The sequence below is a fragment of the Brachycentrus maculatus genome, unplaced genomic scaffold (assembly GCF_059751285.1).
Source record: "Brachycentrus maculatus isolate JH-2025_06_01 unplaced genomic scaffold, ASM5975128v1 h1tg000259l, whole genome shotgun sequence".
In the NCBI taxonomy this organism is placed as follows: Eukaryota; Metazoa; Arthropoda; class Insecta; order Trichoptera; family Brachycentridae; genus Brachycentrus; species Brachycentrus maculatus.
Genome location: NW_028281010.1, coordinates 1,081,217 through 1,104,736, shown reverse-complemented (window position 1 = coordinate 1,104,736; position 23,520 = coordinate 1,081,217). Strand labels below are relative to the sequence as shown.

At 37.3% G+C, this 23,520-nt stretch overlaps 1 protein-coding gene across 1 annotated transcript; it reads left to right on the top strand.

Annotated features, from left to right (window-relative positions):
* The first annotated feature begins 313 nt into the window (after window positions 1–313).
* On the top strand, window positions 314–23,012 carry Lnpk (zinc-ribbon metal-binding protein lunapark). The gene is made up of 9 exons (XM_088265967.1): window positions 314–727; window positions 9,248–9,477; window positions 10,305–10,437; window positions 12,073–12,190; window positions 14,926–15,038; window positions 15,626–15,755; window positions 16,937–17,068; window positions 19,118–19,180; window positions 22,266–23,012. The coding sequence occupies exons 1-9, from the start codon at window positions 701–703 to the stop codon at window positions 22,433–22,435; spliced, it is 1,116 nt and encodes a 371-aa protein (XP_088122093.1). The 5' UTR covers window positions 314–700; the 3' UTR covers window positions 22,436–23,012.
* Window positions 23,013–23,520: the final 508 nt, after the last annotated feature.

Below are 23,520 nucleotides of genomic sequence, written 5' to 3'. Positions count from 1 at the left end.
TAATCACACATCGTGATATTTGTCCATTAATAAAATGTAAAAACAAATGTATCTATGTACCTAAAATAAAAATAATAGTGTCGGGTTGTGGTCCCATGGTTAGTGTCGCGGACAGTCAGTTTCTCGGTTCGAACCCACTCTACCACAATTTGATACCTATTTCTAATAATGAGCCGCTTAAGCTCACAGAAATGTTTCTATAAATAATAAAAAAATCACAGATATTTTTCTTTATAAAAAAATTAATAAATAAAACATGACTGGTATATGGGTGAATGGGTCCGAAAAACTACGCGTCGGAACTCACGGTGTATGGCGCCCTATACTGACACGGCGGTCGGTGGTTCCGGGCGGCAGTCAGCGCGGTCCGCGGTGTTGTCGAATTAGTGATTCGCGTAGAATGTATACAAATTAGTTAGTCTTTGGTAGAATCTAGAATCGTGACTGCAGCGTGAATTAATGCATTTTGTGCAGTGAAAGCGATTACGCGTATGTGCAAAAAATGCATTCGTCGCCGCGCCGATGTGACGGTTGCTGACGACCGGGCGAATATAGGTTAGGTTCATCATGAAAACTATTCCTGGCACGATAGCGAATATTATGCCAATTTTATTTATAGTTTAGGGCTTTCGGTAAAAAACGGACGGTAATTTGTGTATAATCGATCGTTCGGTCAATCGATTCGGTGAAAGTTTAAAAAATGGGTCTGATCGTGTCCAGATTTCGTGTAAGTACCATATCACTGCATATTAAAAAAATAAACCTTAGTTTTAGTATTTTTCTTTTAACATCGCTGCAATGATATAGAAATTAAGAAAGAGCACATTATTACTGTAAATAATTCAAAATTACGAGCATTTTATTCAAATTTTTATATTATATTTTTATACTTACAAAAAAGTACTAAAATCTCACTGCATTTAAGAAAAATGAACCTTAGTTTTAGTATTTTTCTTTTAACATCGCTGGAATGATATAGAAATTGAAAAAGCGCATATTAGTTAACTAACTAACTAACTAACCATCACGCCGCTTCCCCGCAGGGGTAGGCAGAGAGAATAGAGCGCCACACCACTCTGTCCTTGCAAACATTCTTCGCCTCTTCCACGTTCATGCATCTCCTCATACATACCCGCCGATTGTTACGACTCCTAACCTGACCGCTTTCAAGTATTTGGCATACCTGATCGTGCCATGTTTTTCTCGGTCTTCCTCTGCTTCTTTTCCCGCTTACATTCGCCTCATAAATTTGTTTTACCGTTCTTTCCTCACTCATTCGTTCTACATGTCCAAACCATCTCAACACACCTTTCTTAATTTTATCGATAATGCTTATCTCAGCTTTGCATTCCTTCCTTATTTCACTATTCGCACATCTATCATACATCGTTTTGTCACACATCCTTCTGAGAGATGGCATTTCGACTGCATTCAGTCTACTTTCATCCTTCTTTTGCCAACTCCGTGTTTCACTTGCATACATTAGAGTTGAAACCAGGACTCCGTTGTGCACTGCCAGTTTAGCTTCCGCTTCCGCATATAGTTACTATGTTACTATGTTAAGTTAAATAATTCAAAATTACGAACATTTTATTCAATTTTTGATATTATATTTTTATACTTGCAAAAAAGTACTAAAATCTCACTGCATTTAAAAAAAATGAACCTTTGATTTAGTATTTCTCTTTTAAAATCACTGGAAAGACATAGAAATTAAGCAAGCGCACATTGGTTACTGTATACAATTCTATATATACAGAAAATTATACTATATTTTCATATTCACAAAAAAAGTACTATATTATTATATATTATTAAAAAAATAAACCTTTGTTTTAGTACAGTGAAACCTCTATCTATCGTTCCTCGAATAATCGTTTTCCCGGATGTGTCGTTTATTTCTTCTACCCCGGATTCATTTCATACAAAAATAGATCGCATCGATCGTTTCTATCCACCATTTTACCGCATTCATCGTTTGAATTATGCTATTATTTTTTGATATCTCATCAAAGATGAAGAAGAATATGGAAGTCTGGGCATTTACGGGGCTTACGACCGTCATAGGCTGGTTTAAGTGATCACTTTACACACGTGTAACATTCACCAATTCTACCCATTATTGACAACCACACTACTCAAATTCTTGGAAGTTCTATATATATGAACCAATTTAGAAACCTTGTTCATGAATCACTAGAACTTCACTAGAGACATCTATTGGTGAGATGTAAAGAAGCTTTTTATTAAGCAGAAACTCTTATATTAAGTATGTGAGATCCGAATCCTGGATTATAATCACACACATGAGAAACGCCAGAAAATACCATTTTCATTTTTATTATTAAGCTTATAATTTGACCAGATAATTAATTTACAACATTTTGAGTGTGTCCAAATACTTGTTCACTAAATCTGGATTATCTCCAATTACAGGAGAATTATAATATGAAAATAACTCCTGTAATTGGAGATAATCCAGATTTTGTGAACAAGTATTTGGACACACTCAAAATGTTGTGAATTATGCTACATATTTGATATAATTTCTCTGTTTTTTTACTTTTTTTTTTATTTTCTCAATTTTGTTACATTCGACAACAATATTTCAACGTGTGGGATGCAGACTATCAAAAACTAGTGTGATGGATACGGCAGAAGAGATCCTCGGGTCCTGTTCAACTTTGTATTGTTTTTTTAATTAATACATTTATTAACATCTAAAACTTGTATCTACTATAAACTTGTTGTCCGCCTCCGTAGTGTAATGGTCAGCGCGCTCGGCTACCATTCCGGAGGTTCCGGGTTCGATTCCCAAAGGGGGTAAAATAAATAAATTTAAGTGATTTATTGATGAATGTTAGCAAATCCAAAATTATGGTTTTTGAAAGAGATGAATGTAGATCTGAATGTGAAATATTGGTAAATGGGGAGATTTAGGAACAGGTAGATGATTTCATATATTTGGGTAGTATGTTTTCTAGGGATGGAAAGATTGATAAAGACATAGAAAGGAGAGTGAATGCTGGGAACAGAGTGAATGGTGCACTAAAATCAGTTTTTGCAAATAAAAATCTATCAGCGGAAGCTAAACTGGCAGTACATAATGGAGTTCTGGTTCCAACCCTTATGTATGGAAGCGAAGCATGGAGTTGGCAAAAGAAGGATGAAAGCAGACTGAATGCAGTTGAAATGCGATCCCTCAGACGAATGTGTGGCAAAACGATGTTTGATAGATGTTCGAATGATGAAATAAGGAAAGAATGTAAGGCTGAGATAAGCATTATCGATAAAATGAAGAAAGGTGTGTTGAGATGGTTTGGACATGTGGAGCGTATGAGTGAAGAAAGAACGGTTAAACAAATTTATGAGGCGAATGTAGTTGGGAAAAGAACCAGAGGACGACCGAGGAAAACTTGGCACAATCAGGTAAGTCAAATACTTGAAAGCGGCCGGGTCAGGAGTCGTATGTATGAGGAGATGCATGAATGTAGAAGAGGCAAAGAATGTTTGCAAAGACAGAGTGGTGTGGCGCTCTATTCTCTCTGCCTACCCCTGCGGGAAGCGGCGTGATGGTTAGTTAGTTAGTTAGTTAGGTAAAATAAATATTAGTGATTTTTTCACTGTAATATTTATTCAAAATTACCCTGGACTGGTACCCGAAGCGGAAGGCTGATCACCTTTCCTTCATGCATAAACGATCGTGATAACACTGCGTTTATATGACAGTGCCCTATGCACCATTGGGGTGTGGATAAGGGTTATATTATTATTTTATTATATTGTAAAGATACATTTTGGTAAAGTAAAGTCATGTTTACATCCCAAAGAAAAGCTTTTATTTACATTTAGGTAATTTTCACCCTTAAAATATAGTTGAAGAATTGCAGCTATTCATATTAAATATTTATTTATTGATTATTTATTTCATTTTTATTTTATTTATTTATTTGGGTTTGGGTAACAAGGGTTTTATATTGTATTATATAAACAACATTTTGAGTGTGTCCAAATACTTGGATACAAGTATTTGGACACACTCAAAATGTTGTAAATAAATTATCTGGTCAAATTATAAGCTTAATAATAAAAATGAAAATGGTATTTTCTGGCGTTTCTCATGTGTGTGATTATAATCCAGGATTCGGATCTCACATACTAATATAAGAGTTTCTGCTTAATAAAAAGGCTTCTTTACATCTCACCAATAGATGTCTCTAGTGAAGTTCTAGTGATTCAAGAACAAAGTTTCTAAATTGGTTCATATATATAGAACATCCAAGAATTTGAGTAGTGTGGTTGTCGATAATGGGTAGAATTGGTGAATGTTACACGTGTGTAAAGTGATCACTTAAACCAGCCTATGACGGTCGTAAGCCCCGTAAATGCCCAGACTTCCATATTCTTCTTCATCTTTGATGAGATGTCAAAAAATTGTATTATATAAAACTTGTATTCTAAAAATTTCAACCTTTCAATGGTTATGCAGAATGGGAGGACGGTATCTTTACTCGATCGTATGTCCTTGTGTATTGACTTCTTTATCCCGCATTCATGGTTTATTTCACTAGGTCCCTTTAACCTTTTCATAGCCGCAAATAAATTACGCCGCAGTGCTCAACAGGCCAAGTATTTTTTTGAAAAAAAAAAAGTTGTCTAAAGATTTTTTTTTTGTTGTTTTTATTGAATTATAATTTACCCACCAAATATTATATCCCGCATCGATTGTTAGAGTTTTATTCTTGAAGTTAAACCAGTTTCAAATTTTCAGGGTTGTCACACTAAGTCGCACACGCAAGTTTTTATTAAATTTAATATTAACACACAACTATTATTTATCAATGGAATATTTTAAAATAATAAGAAAAACACAAAAAAATTGAGCAAAATAAAAACCCCTGGCGTTCAAAACAATCGATTAAAATAATCAATATTTCAAGTGGTTTGAGTGGTAGCCCTAATGACATCTGTCAACTGTCAGCTGAAAGTGATACCGATAAATCACTTAAAAGTATTTAAAAACTTTATAAAATATTTTGTGACAACTTCAACTGATGGCAATGTATGTTCCGTTTTTGACAGATTGTCAATATGAGTTAAAACTGCGGAGTAATACGTCATCAAAAGTACTGACGAGATATCTCGTCTCTGGCCATACGGGCACTCCGCCATTTGCCGAGATATCTCGTCTCTGGCAACCATCGGGTTAAAAACGATAGATAGAGGTTTCACTGTATTTTTCTTCTAACATCACCTGAATGATATAGAAATTGAAAAAGCGCATATTAGTCACTGTATATAATTCAAATTAAATGAATGATCCGCCTGTCTGTTTAACTGTCCGCCTCCGTAGTGTAATGGTCAGCACGCTCGGCTACCGTTCTTGAGGTCACGGGTTCGATTCCCAAGGGGGGTAAAAATAAATAAAAGTGATTTTTTCACTGTCATATTTATTCAATATTACCATGGACTGGTACCTGAAGCGGAGGGCTGATCACCTTTCCTTCATAAGTAAAACGATCACGATAACACTGCGTTTATAAGACACAGTGCCCTATGCACCATTGGGGTGCGGATAAGGGTTTTATTATTATTATTATTATATAATTCAAAATTACGAGCATTCTATTCAAATTTTGATGTTATATTTTCATTTTAAAGAGAAAAACGATAATTTTAAAAAAATCATTCATTTAATTCGTTAGGTATTCAAGTAAATGTGTATGCATTTAACGTTCCCGTGAGTTTTTTAACATTTAAATTAACTAACTAACTAACCATCACGCCGCTTCCCCGCAGGGGTAGGCAGGGAGAATCGAACGCCACACCACTCTGTCCTTGCAAACATTCTTTGCCTCAAAATGTATCTTTATAATATAATATAACCCTTATCCACACCCCAATGGTGCATAGGGCACTGTCATATAAACGCAGTGTTATCTCGATCGTTTATACATGTAGGAAAGGTGATCAGCCTTCCGCTTCAGGTACCAGTCCACGGTAATTTTGAATAAATATTACAGTGAAAAAATCACTAATATTTATTTTACCTAACTAACTAACTAACTAACTAACCATCACGCCGCTTCCCCGCAGGGGTAGGCAGAGAGAATCGAACGCCACACCACTCTGTCTTTGCAAACATTCTTTGCCTCTTCTACATTCATGCATCTCCTCATACATACCCGACGATTATTACGACTCCTGACCCGGCCGCTTTCAAGTATTTGACATACCTGATTGTGCCAAGTTTTCCTCGGTCGTCCTCTGCTTCTTTTTCCAACTACATTCGCCCCATAAATTTGTTTAACCGTTCTTTCTTCACTCATACGCTCCACATGTCCAAACCATCTCAACACACCTTTCTTAATTTTATCGATAATGCTTATCTCAGCCTTACATTCTTTCCTTATTTCATCATTCGAACATCTATCAAACATCGTTTTGCCACACATTCGTCTGAGGGATCGCATTTCGACTGCATTCAGTCTACTCTCACCATTTAAATTAATCATTTAAATTAACATTTAAATTACATTTGTTGATATCGCTCACTCCTTTCAAGAACGCCATAAATCAAAAAACTTGATTTTTCAGGAGAATGTTTTTAAAGTTTGAAAATATAATACAATGTATTAAAAATAAATATCAAGCCACTTATTGAACTTTTTACTGTGCAACAGATCTTTTTAGGTAAAACCTGAATGTTTTTTCTCCATTTGAAAAATATTTAGTATATTTAAAAAAATAATAAATAATAAAGCCCTTATCCACACCCCAATGGTGCATAGGGCACTGTGTCATATAAACGCAGTGTTATCTTGATCGTTTACACATGAAGGAAAGGTGATCAGCCCTCCGCTTCAGGTACCAGTCCAGGGTAATATTGAATAAATATTACAGTGAAAAAATCACTTATATTTTATTTTACCCCCCTTGGAAATCGAACCCGGGACCTCCAGAACGGTAGCCGAGCGTGCTGACCATTACACTACGGAGGCGGACTAAAAAAATAAATTTAAAAAATAATTAAACAATATATATTCTCTTCAAAATGCAAAAAATACACTTTCTGCCCTGCAGCGGGTAAATATTAAGTTTAAAATATGCCGCTTTCGCTGGGATATAGTACATTTTCTGGGCATTCCGTAAACATGAACAACTGAAAATTGACGATTTTCGATATATGACGTTCTTGAAAGGAGTGAGCGATATATCAACAAAAAAAATCGGGACTGATCTAATTGGCAATCGAGTTTGCACCGCGGCGGTCCGAAGCAGTGCCCTGTACACCATTTGGGTCAAAGAAAAAGAAAGAAGAATCCATTAAGCAGTCGGTAACGTGGTTAGGAAGTAACGATATTTAAAATTATAATTAGTATATTAACATTATGTAAATTGCACTGAAAGAAAAAGTCATAATAGTTCACACACCTTGTTTACTTATGTGACCCTACATATTTAAAGGAGTCACTTTACACACGTGTAACATTCACCAATTCTACCCATTATTGACAACCACACTACCCAAATTCTTGGAAGTTCTATATATATGAACCAATTTAGAAACCTTGTTCATGAATCACTAGAGCTTCACTAGAGACATCTATTGGTGAGATGAAAAGAAGCTTTTTGATTGAGCAGAAACCCTTATAGTATGCGAGGTCCGAATCCTGGATTATAATCACAGACATCGCTCACTCCTTTCAAGAACGTCATAAATCAAAAACCTTGATTTTTCAGGAGAAGGCTTTTAAAGTTTAAAAATATAATGAAATGTATAGAAAATAAATGTCAAGCCACTTATTGAACTTTTTACTGTCCAACAGATCTTTTTAGGTAAATCCTGAAGGTTTTTTTTTTAATTTGAAAAATATTTAGTATATTAAAAAAAAATATATTAAACAATACCTTTTCTTCAAAATGCAAAAACAAAACTTATACTTTATACTTTACTTTGCCCTGTAGCGGGTAATTATTAAGTTAAAAATATGGCTCTTTTGCTGGGATATAGTACATTTTCTGGGCATTCCGAAAACATGCACAACTGAAAATTGTCGATTTTTGATTTATGACGTTCTTGAAAGGAGTGAGCGACATGAGAAACGCTAGGAAATACCATTTTTATTTTTATTTTTTTTAGCTTATAATTTGAACAGTTGATTTATTTATGACATTTTGAGTGTGTCCAAATACTTGTTCACAAATCTGGATGGTCTGCAATTATAGGAGTTATTTTTTAAACATTTGAAATTAGTAAAAATAAATTAAATAAAATAATAATAAATTTTTGTGTTATCTAGTTTGAAGTGTGTACTTTCTCAGCATTTCTTCTCCATGTTATAATGGATAAATGTAAACGTTGTGTTTCACTCTCTCTCGCTGCTCGCTGATAGTGTGTGAAGGAGACGTGTATTGACCAGTGCGTACTATTTGTTATTTTTTTATTATTTTATATTTAAGACTTTTTGTTTCTCTATCAGTGTATTCATTAGTGTATTTTTATATTAGATACTGTATATATCACTTACTCCTTTCAAGAACGTCACAAATCAAAAATCGACAATTTTCAGTTGTGCGTGTTTTCGGAATGCCAAGAAAATGTACTATATCCCAGCAAAAGAGGCATATTTTTAACTTAATATTTACCCGCTACAGGGCGGAAAGTCTTGTTTTTGCATTTTGAAGAAAAGGTATTGTTTAATATTTTTTTTAAATATACTAAATATTTTTTAAATGGAGAAAAAACCTTCAGGTTTTATCTAAAAAGATCTGTTGCACAGTAAAAAGTTCAATAAGTGGCTTGATGTTTATTTTTAATACGTTGTATTATGTTTTCAAACTTTAAAAACGTTCTCCTAAAAAATCAAGTTTTTTGATTTGTGACGTTCTTGAAAGGAGTGAGCGATATATGTATTATGTTAAAGGTATTAGCAGTTCAATAAATAAATAAATAAATAAATAAATAAAAATAAGTATTACATTGTACATTAACCTTGTATGGGCATTTATTTCTTTATCAAATCGTCAGATAGATATATTTATTGTAACTGCAGACAGTTGGTAGAATTCCATATTGAATTGGATCGAATTCTAGGTTTATTTATATATAAGATAATATGTGACGCGTTTGCTCTACTTCAGACATTATCAAAATAAGAGGAAACGCGTCACATGTTATCATATATATATGTAAATAAAAAAGTATGAATGGCATAACTCTGATTGGCATTGGTCGGGTCCGCAGCGCAAGAAGTCCACCGGGGAGGTGCTGGGGCGGCTGGACCGAGAGCTCAGGTCGGCGGAGGAGTTCGCTCGGGCCACGGAGGCGCGCCGGCGCTCCGCGGTGGCGGGGCTCCTGGTGCTGGGCGTGGGGCTGTGCGTGCTGGTCGGCCTGCTGCTCTACCTCTACTGCCGACCGGCCTCCTGGCGCGACACGCTGCTCTACGGCTCCCCGCTGCTTGTCTCGCCCGCGCTGTGAGTGCATATATATATATATATATATATATAAATATATATGTCCGCCTCTGTAGTGTAATGGTCAGCACGCTCGGCTACCGTTCTGGAGGTCCCGGGTTCGATTCCCAGGGGGGTCAAATAAATATAAGTGATTTTTTCACTGTAATATTTATTCAATATTACCCTGGACTGGTATCTGAAGCGGAGGGCTGATCACCTTTCCTTCGTGTGTAAACGATCAAGATAACACTGTGTTCATATGAAGCAGTGCCCTATGCACCATTGGGGTGCGGATAAGGGTTTTATTATTATTATTATTATATATATATATATATATATATATTATTATATATATATATATATATATATATATATATATATATATATATATATATATATTCAGGGTTGCATATATCCTTCAGGGTTGCCTTGGAGGGCGATACGTGGAAGTCTGTCTTCTGACATTCTGTTTATATGTTCATTCCAGTATATTTATATAGATTTATATAGATCACCATGCTGAGGGGTAATTTAAATATAATTTTTTTATTTATTCGGGAATTGTACAGCTTTACATTTAGAAAAAGTATATAATAAAAAATAGTTACAATTTTAATTAGTAAATACCACTATTTTAAAATCGTGTGAAAATCTATGTTTGAAAATGACGCTTTATGCATCGAAACACGTGTCACAGTAGACTTGCGAAAAGTGGTATTTACTGAGTAAAACATAAATTTAAAAAAAATATTATTTGATTTAAAAAATAAATAATAAACTTCCCTTTTTCCGAATGAAGTCTTTGTTGAAGCTAAACGAGTGTGTTTGTTTGTCTCCATACGCAGCATAGTTATGCTGCGGGCCGTGATCGGGCGGTACTATGACTGGAGGCTGCGCAGGAACCGCCTGCGGCTGCAGGACATGCGTGCCGAGAAGAAACGCATCCTAGAAGAAGTCATGGACAAGGAGACATACAAGGTGAGACTATTTTTTTTTTTTTTTTCTATATCCTAGTCGTACGGGAGAAAGTGACGAATGAAAATATTGATTATATCGGCTGTTATAACGCTGTTACAAACCGAGCCTTACACAATCCTATATAGGTTGAGTATGTTATGTTTTGAATATTGAAAGCATTAACTTGGTAGATCATGTTGATATATTATTTCAAGAAATAAAAATACTTTGTGTTTTGATCCACTCACATTTTTACTAACCAACTAGTTTCGGCAACAACCTGTTGCCCTCTTCAGGGTTTAAATTATATATATAGTCAAAAATATTCTCAAACGATGGAATGGTCGACGAATGCGAAGAGAGCAATGCTTGAAATTGGCCGTTTGTAACCTTTAGATAAAGCCAGATTTGTGAAGAAGCATTTGGGCACACTTGAAATATTCTCAAACTATGGAATGCAAAGAGAGCAATGCTTGAAATTGGCCGTTTGTAACCTTTAGATAAAGCCAGATTTGTGAAGAAGCATTTGGGCACACTTGAAATATTCTCAAACGATGGAATGCAAAGAGAGCAATGCTTGAAATTGGCCGTTTGTAACCTTTAGATAAAGCCAGATTTGTGAAGAAGCATTTGGGCACACTTGAAATATTCTCAAACTATGGAATGCAAAGAGAGCAATGCTTGAAATTGGCCGTTTGTAACCTTTAGATAAAGCCAGATTTGTGAAGAAGCATTTGGGCACACTTGAAATATTCTCAAACGATGGAATGCAAAGAGAGCAATGCTTGAAATTGGCCGTTTGTAACCTTTAGATAAAGCCAGATTTGTGAAGAAGCATTTGGGCACACTTGAAATATTCTCAAACGATGGAATGCAAAGAGAGCAATGCTTGAAATTGGCCGTTTGTAACCTTTAGATAAAGCCAGATTTGTGAAGAAGCATTTGGGCACACTTGAAATATTCTCAAACGATGGAATGCAAAGAGAGCAATGCTTGAAATTGGCCGTTTGTAACCTTTAGATAAAGCCAGATTTGTGAAGAAGCATTTGGGCACACTTGAAATATTCTCAAACGATGGAATGCAAAGAGAGCAATGCTTGAAATTGGCCGTTTGTAACCTTTAGATAAAGCCAGATTTGTGAAGAAGCATTTGGGCACACTTGAAATATTCTCAAACGATGGAATGCAAAGAGAGCAATGCTTGAAATTGGCCGTTTGTAACCTTTAGATAAAGCCAGATTTGTGAAGAAGCATTTGGGCACACTTGAAATATTCTCAAACGATGGAATGCAAAGAGAGCAATGCTTGAAATTGGCCGTTTGTAACCTTTAGATAAAGCCAGATTTGTGAAGAAGCATTTGGGCACACTTGAAATATTCTCAAACGATGGAATGCAAAGAGAGCAATGCTTGAAATTGGCCGTTTGTAACCTTTAGATAAAGCCAGATTTGTGAAGAAGCATTTGGGCACACTTGAAATATTCTCAAACGATGGAATGCAAAGAGAGCAATGCTTGAAATTGGCCGTTTGTAACCTTTAGATACAGCCAGATTTGTGATGAAGCATTTGGGCACACTTGAAATATTCTCAAACGATGGAATGCAAAGAGAGCAATGCTTGAAATTGACCGTTTCTAACCTCAAATTATTTTTGTAGGTAGCCAAGGAGTTGCTGGATAAATATGGGAATGTGGAGCCGGAGAAAACCCAGCAAATTCAACCCGTGCGGCTCCCCGCGACTCCCGTCCGACCAGGATTGCCGGCGCTAAATGACTGTAACAATTTTGCATATAACCTAACGCACTATCTGCGGGCGGATTCAATGCAATTCAATTCAATAATTAATATATAATAAAAACCCTTATCCGCACCCCAATGGTGCATAGGGCACTGCATCACATAAACGCAGTGTTATCTTGATCGTTTACACATGAATGAAAGGTGATCAGCCCTCCGCTTCAGGTACCAGTCCAGGGTAATATTGAATAAATATCACAGTGAAAGAAAACACTTATATTTATTTTACCCCATTGGGAATCGAACCCGGGACCTCCAGAACGGTAGCCGAGCGTGCTGACCATATATACATTACAAATTAACATTTAAGGCGTATACATTAAAAAAACATATTAAAAAGTAAGCAAGAAGACTCTTGTTAAATGTGTAGAAGAATCCCGCTTCGGAAAACTCCTTCGGGCACACGGAACAGATCAATATCCAATGTGATATTGTTCAACATAGCGGTAGCTCTTCCTACAGGCATAACCATCGGCAGGTTGGTCCTGTGTATAGGAATGTGAAACAATCTATGCCGACGCTGTCTTAGGTAACTATCGGGAACATGCAGACCAGTGCTCCGGATAATTTCAGGATTATCGATCATACCGCGCAACAATGGATAAAAATGCCTCATCAAATACACATCAAATTCCTTCTAGTCTGTAAACTGTTGTAGCCGAGCATACCCTGGAGAAACTCGGTGGAGAAATTCAGTTATCACTTCTTTGCAGAGATAAACATCTCTGCAAAGAAGTGATAACATTTAACCATACTGTATACATCGATACGACATCAAAAGATGCTGCAAAAGTCATGCGTAAAAATAATAATAATAAATCCCTTACCGCACCCCAATGGTGCATAGGGCACTGCTTCATATAAACGCAGTGTTATCTCGATCGATTACACATGAAGGAAAGGTGATCAGCCCTCCACTTCAGGTACCAGTCCAGTGTAATATTGAATAAATATTAGAGTGAAAAAATCACTTATATTTATTAAACCCCCCTGGAAATCGAACCCGGGACCTCCAGAACGGTAGGCGAGCATGCTGACCATTACACCACGGAGGCGGACAAAAAGGAGGCGTAAAAATAACACACGCAATTTATGAGGAGTCGAGTGAAAAGTAAAAATTACCCTTCCCGCAGAATAAAATTAAGAAAGTTGTGCTATGGTTTGGACATGTAGAACGAATGAGTGAGGAAAGAACGGTAAAACAAATTTATTAGGCGAATGTAATTGGAAAAAAGAAGCAGAGGAAGACCGAGAAAAACATGGCACGATCAGGTACGCCAAATACTTGAAAGTGGTCAGGTTAGGAGTCATAACAATATGTAAAAGTATGAGGAGATGCATGAACGTGGAAGAGGCGAAGAATGTTTGCAAAGACAGAGTGGTGTGGCGTTCTATTCTCTCTGCCTACCCCTGCGGAGAAGCGCCGTGATGTTTAGTTAGTTAGTTAGTTAGTTAATATTTATTCAATATTACCCTGGACTGGTACTTGAAGCTGATCACCTTTCCTTCATGTGTAAACGATCAAGATAACACTGCGTTTATATGACGCAGTGCCCTATGCACCATTGGGGTGCGAATAAGGGCAAAGACAGAGTGCTCTCTGCCTACCCCTGCGGAGAAGCGCCGTGATGGTTAGTTAGTTAGTTAGTTAGTTACCCTTCCCGCAGATAGTGTGTTAATTAAAAAAAATTGCATTTCACAATGAAGTGGAACCACTCATTACAAGTAATGCGCAAAACTAGCAATAAATGTGAAAAATTTGTTCCCATAACCCTTGCCTTACGGTGCTAAAATCCTCCGCGTGCACTGGTGATGTGTATTTTGAACACCATATGAAAATGTGGTTTAAAAACGGGAAAAATGTGAATATTCTTAACCTTTTAACCGCGTTCACTTTGTTCCTGAGAGACGCCCGTGCGCGGCGGTATTTCGACGTTTTTTAAATGATTACTTTTATCATGTATTTAGTTAAGAAACGATTTATTTTCCTAAACAAAAACGTTCAATGGGATTCATTGTGCCTTTTTGGTACTCTATAATACACGTGTGTCACATTGTTCTTGAAATATATCGTAATATAAACAAATAAGATCGTAACATAAATAAATCAAAGCACGCATCGTGTGTCACTCTTACCCACTGGCGATGCGTAGCGTCGAGAGTGAGACAGATATAGGGCATGATTATGGCGCGGACTAATTACCGACCGCAAGAAAAATGAGGGGTCCGTTCTTTTATTTATCCTTGTGATGTTACAAATTATTAGTCAGATATTTCAACAGATGTCATAAGGCCGAGGATTGACGTATTATTTTATCCAAAGTTCCACACCATGAAAAAATCCCTCCAAGTTGAACTGAGGTTCGAAACTTGGAGTAAAGTAAAAACACAAACGGTTATGTCAGCCGCGTACAGGGAATGTTTTGTGAAAACACATACGGTTATGCGAGCCGCGTGGATCCGGTTAAATGTTGCTTTTATTGAGCACAGTTGAAGTAGAAATATAACAATTCTGTAATGTTAGCTCTGGTTAATGCCTAAAAACAGAGAAAAATACATTGCATGTAGCCACCGAAGCTAGCGTAGCGACACGACCACCCTGAGCGACCATTTTTTTCTTTCAAATCTCAATTGTATTCCAAGTTTCTTCACCAAGTAATTTTATTTTAAAAAAAGTTAAATAAAAAAAATTAATTTTTTTTTTTTTTTACAGCAACACCAAGTCTGCTGAGACAGAGACAGGTCGGGCAGTCATTAGCGCTGGCAACACCGCAGAGGATGTCTGTGGTGGCTGCAGCATCACCTAATCAACTCACTCCTTTGAAGGTTAGTTTTATATATATATATATATATATATAAATATATATTATATTTATATATATATATATATATATATATATATATATATATATATATTATATATATATATATATATATATATATATATATATATATATATATGTATATATATATATATATATATATATATATATATATATTATATATATAAAAATGAAAATGATATTTTCTGGCGTTTCTCATGTGTGTGATTATAATCCAGGATTCGGACCTCACACACTAATAAAAGAGTTTCCGCTCAATAAAAAGCTTCTTTCCATCTCACCAATAGATGTCTCTGGTGAAGTTCTAGTGATTCAAGAACAAGGTTTCTAAATTGGTTCATATATATATAGAACTTCCAAAAATTTGAGTAGTGTGGTTGATAATAATGGGTAGAATTGGTGAATGTTACACGTGTGTAAAGTGATCACTTAAACCAGCCTATGACGGTCGTCAGCCCCGTAAATGCCCAGACTTCCATATTCTTCTTCATCTTTGATGAGATGTCAAAAAATAATAGTGTTCTCTCCCGAGAAGTAGATATACCAAGTTTTTTAAATTTATTTTTCCAGGGTGACCAGCTCCCTCGTCCGCTGATGTCAGGAAACAACGGGGCGTTTGAACGGCTCGTGGACTACCTCATTGGCGACGGCCCAGGCAGCCGGTACGCTCTCATATGCTCCAACTGCAAGGGCCACAACGGTAAGCCTGCTTGTCAATGTCTCTCTACTGTTTGGTAGGCCCATGCATATCGCTCACTCCTTTCAAGAACGTCATAAATCAAAAAACTCGATTTTTCAGGAGAACGTTTTTAATGTTTAAAAATACAATGTATTAAAAATAAATATCAAGCCACTTACTGAACTTTTTACTGTGTAATAGATCTCTTTAGGCAAAACCTGAAGGTTTTTTCTCCATTTGAAAAATATTAAGTTTATTTTAAAAAATAATTAAACAATACCTTTTCTTCAAAATGCAAAAACAACACTTTCTGCCCTGTAGCGGGTAAATATTAAGTTAAAAATATGCCGCTTTTGCTGGGATATAGTAAATTTTTTGGACATTCCGAAAACATGCACAACTGAAAATTGACAAATTTTGATTTATGACATTCTTGAAAGGAGTGAGCGATATATGTACTGCTATTTTATTAATTGTTTTGGCATTCAAATTGAGGGTAGACATGATGATATTGTAAAGAAAAACACATGTTTTTTACCAAACTAACTAACTAATTAACCATCACACCGCTTCCCCGCAGGGGTAGGCAGAGATAATAGAATGCCACACCACTCTGTCTTTGCAAACATTCTTCGCCTCTTCCACGTTCATGCATCTCCTCATGCATACCCGCCGATTGTTACGACTCCTAACCTGACCACTTTCAAGTATTTGGCATACCTGATCGTGCCATATTTTTCTCGGTCGTCCTCTGTTCCTTTTTCCACTTACATTCGCCTCATCAATTTGTTTTACCATTCTTTCCTCACTCATTCGTTCTACATGTCCAAACCATCTCAACACACCTTTCTTGATTTTATCGATAATGCTTATCTCAGCTTTGCATTCCTTCCTTATATCACCGTTGGAACATCTACCATACATGGTCTTGCCGCACTGAGAGATGGCATCCCGACTGCATCCAGTCTACTCTCATCCTTCCCAAACCATCCCAACCCGCCTTCCTTAGTTTGCTGGATAGTGCTCATCTCAGCCTTGCACCCTTTCCTTATATCACCATTGGAACATCTACCATACATGGTCTTGCCGCACTGAGAGATGGCATCCCGACTGCATCCAGTCTACTCTCATCCTTCTTTTGCCAACTCCATGTTTCACTTCCATACATTAGAGTTGGATTTTAGTCACGGATTTGTTATCAGGGATGGCCCTTCCGGAAGAGTTTGAGTATGTGGCGTACAGATGCGCGTACTGCCGTCACCCCAACGCAGCTCGAAAGACACGGCCGCGGCCGCCGCAGCTTGTCTCCACGCCTCTGCACACAGACACCTCAGGTGAGTATCTTTATCCTATCCTATATATAAGTTCGGTGACGTGGTAGAGCGAATTACTTGGCTGAAGTGGAAATGGGCCGGTCACATAGCCAGAATGACCGACGACAGATGGACGAAACGCGTTCTGGTGTGGAGATCGAGGAACCAGAAGCCTCAAGAACGTCCACCGGTGAGATGGGTGGACGACATCAGGAAGTTTGCTGGAAGACAGTGGATGGGGACGGCGCAGGATCGGGAGGAGTGGAGGCGGAAGGGGGAGGCCTATGTCCAGCAGTGGACCTCAACGGGCTGATATGATGTTATTTTACCAGACAACATGTCTGGGTGTCTACGGGGCTTATGACTTGTCATATTCACCATGTCGCTGTCGTTCATGGGAAGGATGGTGAACGGTGACACGTGTGTAAAGTGACCACTTAACCCAGCCTGCAACAGGTCGTAAGCCCCGTACACCCAGACTTGCACGTTCTTCTTCATCTGTGTGACATCTCAATGGTATAAACACCTCCCAAGCGGAGCCACCCAGATTTGTGAATAATATTTCGGACACATACGAGTATTGTGGATAAAACTAGACCAATATAATTTGTAAAAATTTTAAAATGGTTCAAAATCTGCAGTATTCCATGGTCAAAAAAATTGTGGCCAGTCATATATATATATATATATATATATATATAATCAAAGGGACAATCCAATCTTGATATATATATAATAATAATAATAAAACCCTTATCCGCACCCCAATGGTGCATAGGGCACTGCTTCATATGAACACAGTGTTATCTTGATCGTTTTACACACGAAGGAAAGGTGATCAGCCCTCCGCTTCAGGTACCAGTCCAGGGTAATATTGAATAAATATTACAGTGAAAAAATCACTTATATTTATTGACCCCCCTTGGAATCGAACCTGGGACCTCCAGAACGGTAGCCGAGCGTGCTGACCATTACACTACAGAGGCGGACTATATATATATATATATATATATATATATATATATATATATATATATATATATATACACATTTAAAATTACTGTCGGTACGTGGAATATTGTGGATGAGTATCATCGTTGAACAACAAACTAGACAAAAATATCCACATCTCCTAGTACACAACCATGATACAGGATTTACCCACAACGAAGGTTTGATAGTCCCAAGGATTAACAGTACATATGGGAGTCCAACACTGCAATATGTCGTTACAAACATTTTTAGTTTGTTGCCGACGGAGGTTAGAGGTCAAAATAAAATATGGAACAAAGGCAAAGTAAAGGAATGGGTAAACGATCAAGAGTTCATTTTATGAAAATTGTAAAATGTTTACATTCTTAATTTTTTTCTCTTTTTTGTGTGTTGTGGCAACCCACTCTACCATGGCAACCCAAATCGAGTGAAATAACGAACGAACGGAAACGAGCCCGTTACACTTCGCCGCCGCCTGTCCTCAGATCGACACGTATTTCAACTGTTCTCATATTAGAATCACGCGATTATTCTTAAGTATTTCTTGATTGTAATTTTCTAGAACTGAATAAATTTGTGTTAAAAGTAATCCGCTTTCATCTTGCTTCCCTTCTGATAAATTAAAGTGGTATTCAACTAGAAACCACAGTGTATATTAGGTTAAAATCGTTAAAAACAATAAAAAAATAAATTAAAAAAGAACTCCACCGACAAGACACACAAGGTGGCTTGGTGGGTCTCAGCAAAAAAATAATTAGTTCTAAATATGTCCGCTTCCGTTGTGTAATGGTCAGCACGCTCGGCTACCGTTCTGGAGGTTCCGGGTTCGATTCCCAAGGGGGGTAAAATAAATATTAGCGATTTTTTCACTGTAATATTTATTCAAAATTACCATGGACTGGTACCTGAAGCGGAGGGCTAATCACCTTTCCTTCATGTATAAACGATCAAGATAACACTGCGTTTATATGACACTGCCCTATGCACCATTTGGGTGCGGATAAGGGTATAAATATGTATAAATTGTGATTTAAATAAATGTATATAAATAAAATAAAATAAATCATTTTATTGCAGACCATAAGACCAGCAGTGACGACAGTGACGAGGACACTTCTCGCCGCGCAGACGTCACCAGATGTAAGTGACATAAATTGAACAATTTTTTTAAACAACTTGCCAGGCTAGCGTCGTATGTATTTTTTTTCAGGGTGAAGAGTCAAAGTCACCTAAAGATTTATTTTTAAATCACTGACCGGGCATTAATATATTTTTCTCCGCAAGAGGCGAGCCAGTGTTGGTAATATTTTGGACTGTGATCAACAGAACAGTTATACTTCTTCTTCTTCTTCTATCCATGTTCGCTCCCTAGGTGGAGCATATGGCCAACACGAGTCGTCTCCAAGTCACCCTGTCACGCGCCATCTCCTTGGCTTCCTCCCAGGTCAGTCCGACGTCTCGATAATCCTCGGGGTTGGAAGAAGAGACATGAGGGATTGATGCCCTCAGGTGGCATTCTAAGGACTTTTTTATTTTATTTTTTAAGAACAGTTATACAGTATTATAAAACAAAAATTACTACTTCTACTACTACTACCATCACGCCGTTTCCCCGCAGGGGTAGGCAGAGAGGATGGAACGCCACACTCTTCTGTCCTGACATACACTCCTCGCCTCCTTCACATCCATACATCTAGTCGTACATGCCCTCCGATTACGCAGACTTTTGACACCGCCAGATTTTAGGTTCTGATTGATCTGATCGTGCCAAGTCTTTTTCGGTCGTCCACGTTCTGTTTTCCCTCTCACATTCGCCACATATATTTTCTTAGTCACAAAAATTATAATACTAAAATATGAAAAATTGAAAAAGTGGCACTCAAAAAACTGATCTGAGGCGTATTTGTTCGGGAAATTCACAAAAGTGGAAATATCTAGACCTCTTTTACTGAGGTCATATTTTCATTTTTTGATTTGAGTGAAACAATTTTTTTTTAACCTCTAAGCTGCTCGATTTCGAGTGTCAAACTTTCCGTCCCGTGCTGGATTATTTTACATTACAATATTTGTATTTGGGTAGTATGTTTTCTAGGGATGGAAAGATTGATAAAGACATAGAAAGGAGAGTGAATGCTGGGAACAAAGTGAATGGTGCACTGAAATCAGTTATAGCAAATAAAAACCTATCAGCGGAAGCTAAACTGGCAGTGCACAACGGAGTCCTGGTTCCAACTCTAAAGTATGCAAGTGAAACATGCAGTTGGCAAAAGAAGGATGAAAGTAGACTGAATGCAGTCGAAATGCGATCTCTCAGAAGAATGTGCGACAAAACGACGTATGATAGATGTGCGAATAGTGAAATAAGGAAGGAATGCAAAGCTGAGATAAGCATTATCGATAAAATTAAGAAAGGCGTGTTGAGATGGTTTGGACATGTAGAACGAATGAGTGAGGAAAGAACGGTAAAACAAATTTATGAGGCGAATGTTAGCGGGAAAAGAAGCAGAGGAAGACCGAGAAAAACATGGCACGATCAGGTATGCCAAATACTTGAAAGTGGTCAGGTTAGGAGTCGTAACAATCGGCGGGTATGTATGAGGAGATGCATGAACGTGGAAGAGGCGAAGAATGTTTGCAAGGACAGAGTGGTGTGGCGCTCTATTCTCTCTGCCAACCCCTGTGGGGAAGCGGCGTGATGGTTAGTTAGTTTAGTTATTTAGTTATATTTTTGACAAAAAAATCATATTTTTGCCTTTTTTTTGTAGTGAAACTTTCGGATATCCTTCATAGATGTTCACAGTACACAATGCACTTTACTTATTATGTTTTTATGGTGTATTTACACAAAAATATTAACATTTACGGACTCGCGGCCTAAAGTATGGCGGCTGTATGGAAGACGCGGCTGTCAGATCTGCGGAGCACGAGCCGACCGGAAGTATTCACGATAAAGTTGACACTAAATTAAAATAATTTTGATATTTTATGACAGTAAATCAAAGAGAACTAATTCATCCATGCCTCGCATCAAATTTAAGTGCAAAAAAATATCCATAGGTGTCGATATAAGTACGTAAAGTTGAAAAACGACTATGCATGCGATCCGCAGTCAACGGTACTTCTATAAAAAACTACAATAGATGCCATCCGCAGCTTGCGGGTTAATTACGTAACGTCCAAGTGACTCTGAAATCTAGCTACGGCTTATGCAACACCGCTTATCACGCCCTACTCAGGCTTCAACTTTATAAGTTTTATAGCCTATGCCTACCAGTGAGTGAATTTACTCTTTATGTTTAAAGTTACTATAATTTCATGTAATGAATCCTTGTCCGCCTTCGTAGTGTAATGGTCAGCACGCTCGGCTACCGTTCTGGAGGTTCCGGGTTCGATTCCCAGGTGGGGTCAAATAAATATAAGTGATTTTTTCACTCTAATATTTATTCAATATTACCCTGGACTGGTACCTGAAGCGGAGGGTTGATCACCTTTCCTTCATGTGTAAACGATCAAGATAACACTGTGTTTATATGACACAGTGCCCTATGCACCATTGAGGTGCGGATAAGGGTTAAAAAAAAAAATTTAAACTAAATTTAAATTTATTCAATATTACCCTGGACTGGTACCTGAAGCGGAGGGCTGTTCACCTTTCCTTTGTGTGTTAGCGATCAAGATAACACTCCATTTATATAATGCAGTGCCCTATGCACCATTGGGTGCGGATACGGGTTTGAATGATAATTTCATGTAGTTCACGAGTGAAAATTCTAGACAAACACTTGCTGATTTTAATTTTAACTGAGCGGTCTCCCAATAATTTATTTTGTAAATAAAAAATCCCATATAGTAATAATTTTTAAAACCCTTATCCGCACCCCAATGGTGCATAGGGTACTGGTTCATATAAACGCGGTGTTATCTTGATCATTTACACATGAAGGAAAGGTGATCAGCCCTCCGCTTCAGGTACCAGTCCAGGGTAATATTGAATATTACAGTGAAAAAATCGCTTGTATTTATTTGACCCCCCCTGGGAATCGAACCCGGGACCTCCAGAACGGTAGCCGAGCGTGCTGACCATTACACTACTTTCCATTACACTGCGTGCTGACATATAGTAATAATATCCTAATATAATCCAATTTTTTAAAAATAAATAGAAATTCAAAACTGCGATTTTGTTTTTGCTTGCTTAGTAAGGCGCACGTGTTGTTGATTGCAGCGGCGAAACCGGAATCAGCGGTGGAGGCTCCTCCCCGGCCGGAAGTGCGGCGCGACGAGGCGGCCGGAGCGACCGAGCCGGCTCTCGACCCGGTGACGGACATGTCCGTGGACCAGTCGCTGCCGGAGGAGGGTGACGGACACGCGCAAGGCGACAAAATCCAAGACTGAATACAATTTCTATCAACTGTTGTGAATCTTATTTATGGAAAACCGTCAACTTAATCTCTAGTCTTTGGTTTTTTGAGCAATTTTTTATAATACTCCTTGTTGAAGAGTTTTGCTCCCTACGCGTTTTGTTCATCTTCTTCCCCTTCTGCCACCCCACACTGAAGGTCGGCAATCATCTCAGCCTAGTGTAAGGTATTTCTTTTTTATATGACTTTTAAGACAGTCCGCCTTTTTCGTCCGCCTCCGTAGTGTAATGGTCAGCACGCTCGGCTACCATTCTGGAGGTCCCGGGTTCGATTCCCAACGGGGGTAAAATTAATATAAGTGATTTTTTCACTGTAATATTTATTCAATACTACCATGGGCTGGTACCTGAAGCGGAGGGCTGATCACCCTTCCTTCATGTGTAAACGATCAAGATAACACTGCGTTTATATGACACACTGCCCTATGCACCATTGGGGTGCGGATGAGGGTTTTATTATTATTATTTATTATTTGAGACAGATGTAAAAATTCAATAAATTTTTTTAGTATTGAAAAAATTCAAATTGTAAGACTATAACTGTCATCAATTCAATATATATATATATAATATATATATATATATATATATATATATATATATATATATATATATATATATATATATATATATATATATATATATATATGTACATATATATCTTTGGCTACCACGCTGGATGTCCCAGGTAATAAATACAAGTGTTTTTTCACTATATTATTTATTCAATGTCACCCTGGACTGGCGCCAGAAGCGCAGGACTGACCATCTTGCCTTCATCAGATCTACGTAGCGTCGATTTGATGCAGCGCCCTATGCACCATGGGTTGCTGATAAGGGTCAGGAGTAGTGTCTTATCTTTATACCTTTTTCCAAACTTTTAAACATGTAATAACTTGCAAAATAACGTTGTTATAATATCTCTTTATAACTTCAATATAACATAGGTATATTTTGAATCTAACGGCCTCTCCCACTTAAGACTAGCGAAGACTAAATACTACGTAACAAAATATTCCTTACCCACATATCTGTTGCTTTTTTATGTCCTCAATAATTA

Coding starts and splice junctions, on each gene's coding strand:
- Lnpk (XM_088265967.1), top strand. CDS start 701: ATGGGTCTGATCGTGTCCAGATTTCGT. Junction 728..9,247: donor TGATCGTGTCCAGATTTCGT/GTAAGTACCATA, acceptor TCGGGTCCGCAG/CGCAAGAAGTCCACCGGGGA. Junction 15,756..16,936: donor CAACTGCAAGGGCCACAACG/GTAAGCCTGCTT, acceptor ATTTGTTATCAG/GGATGGCCCTTCCGGAAGAG.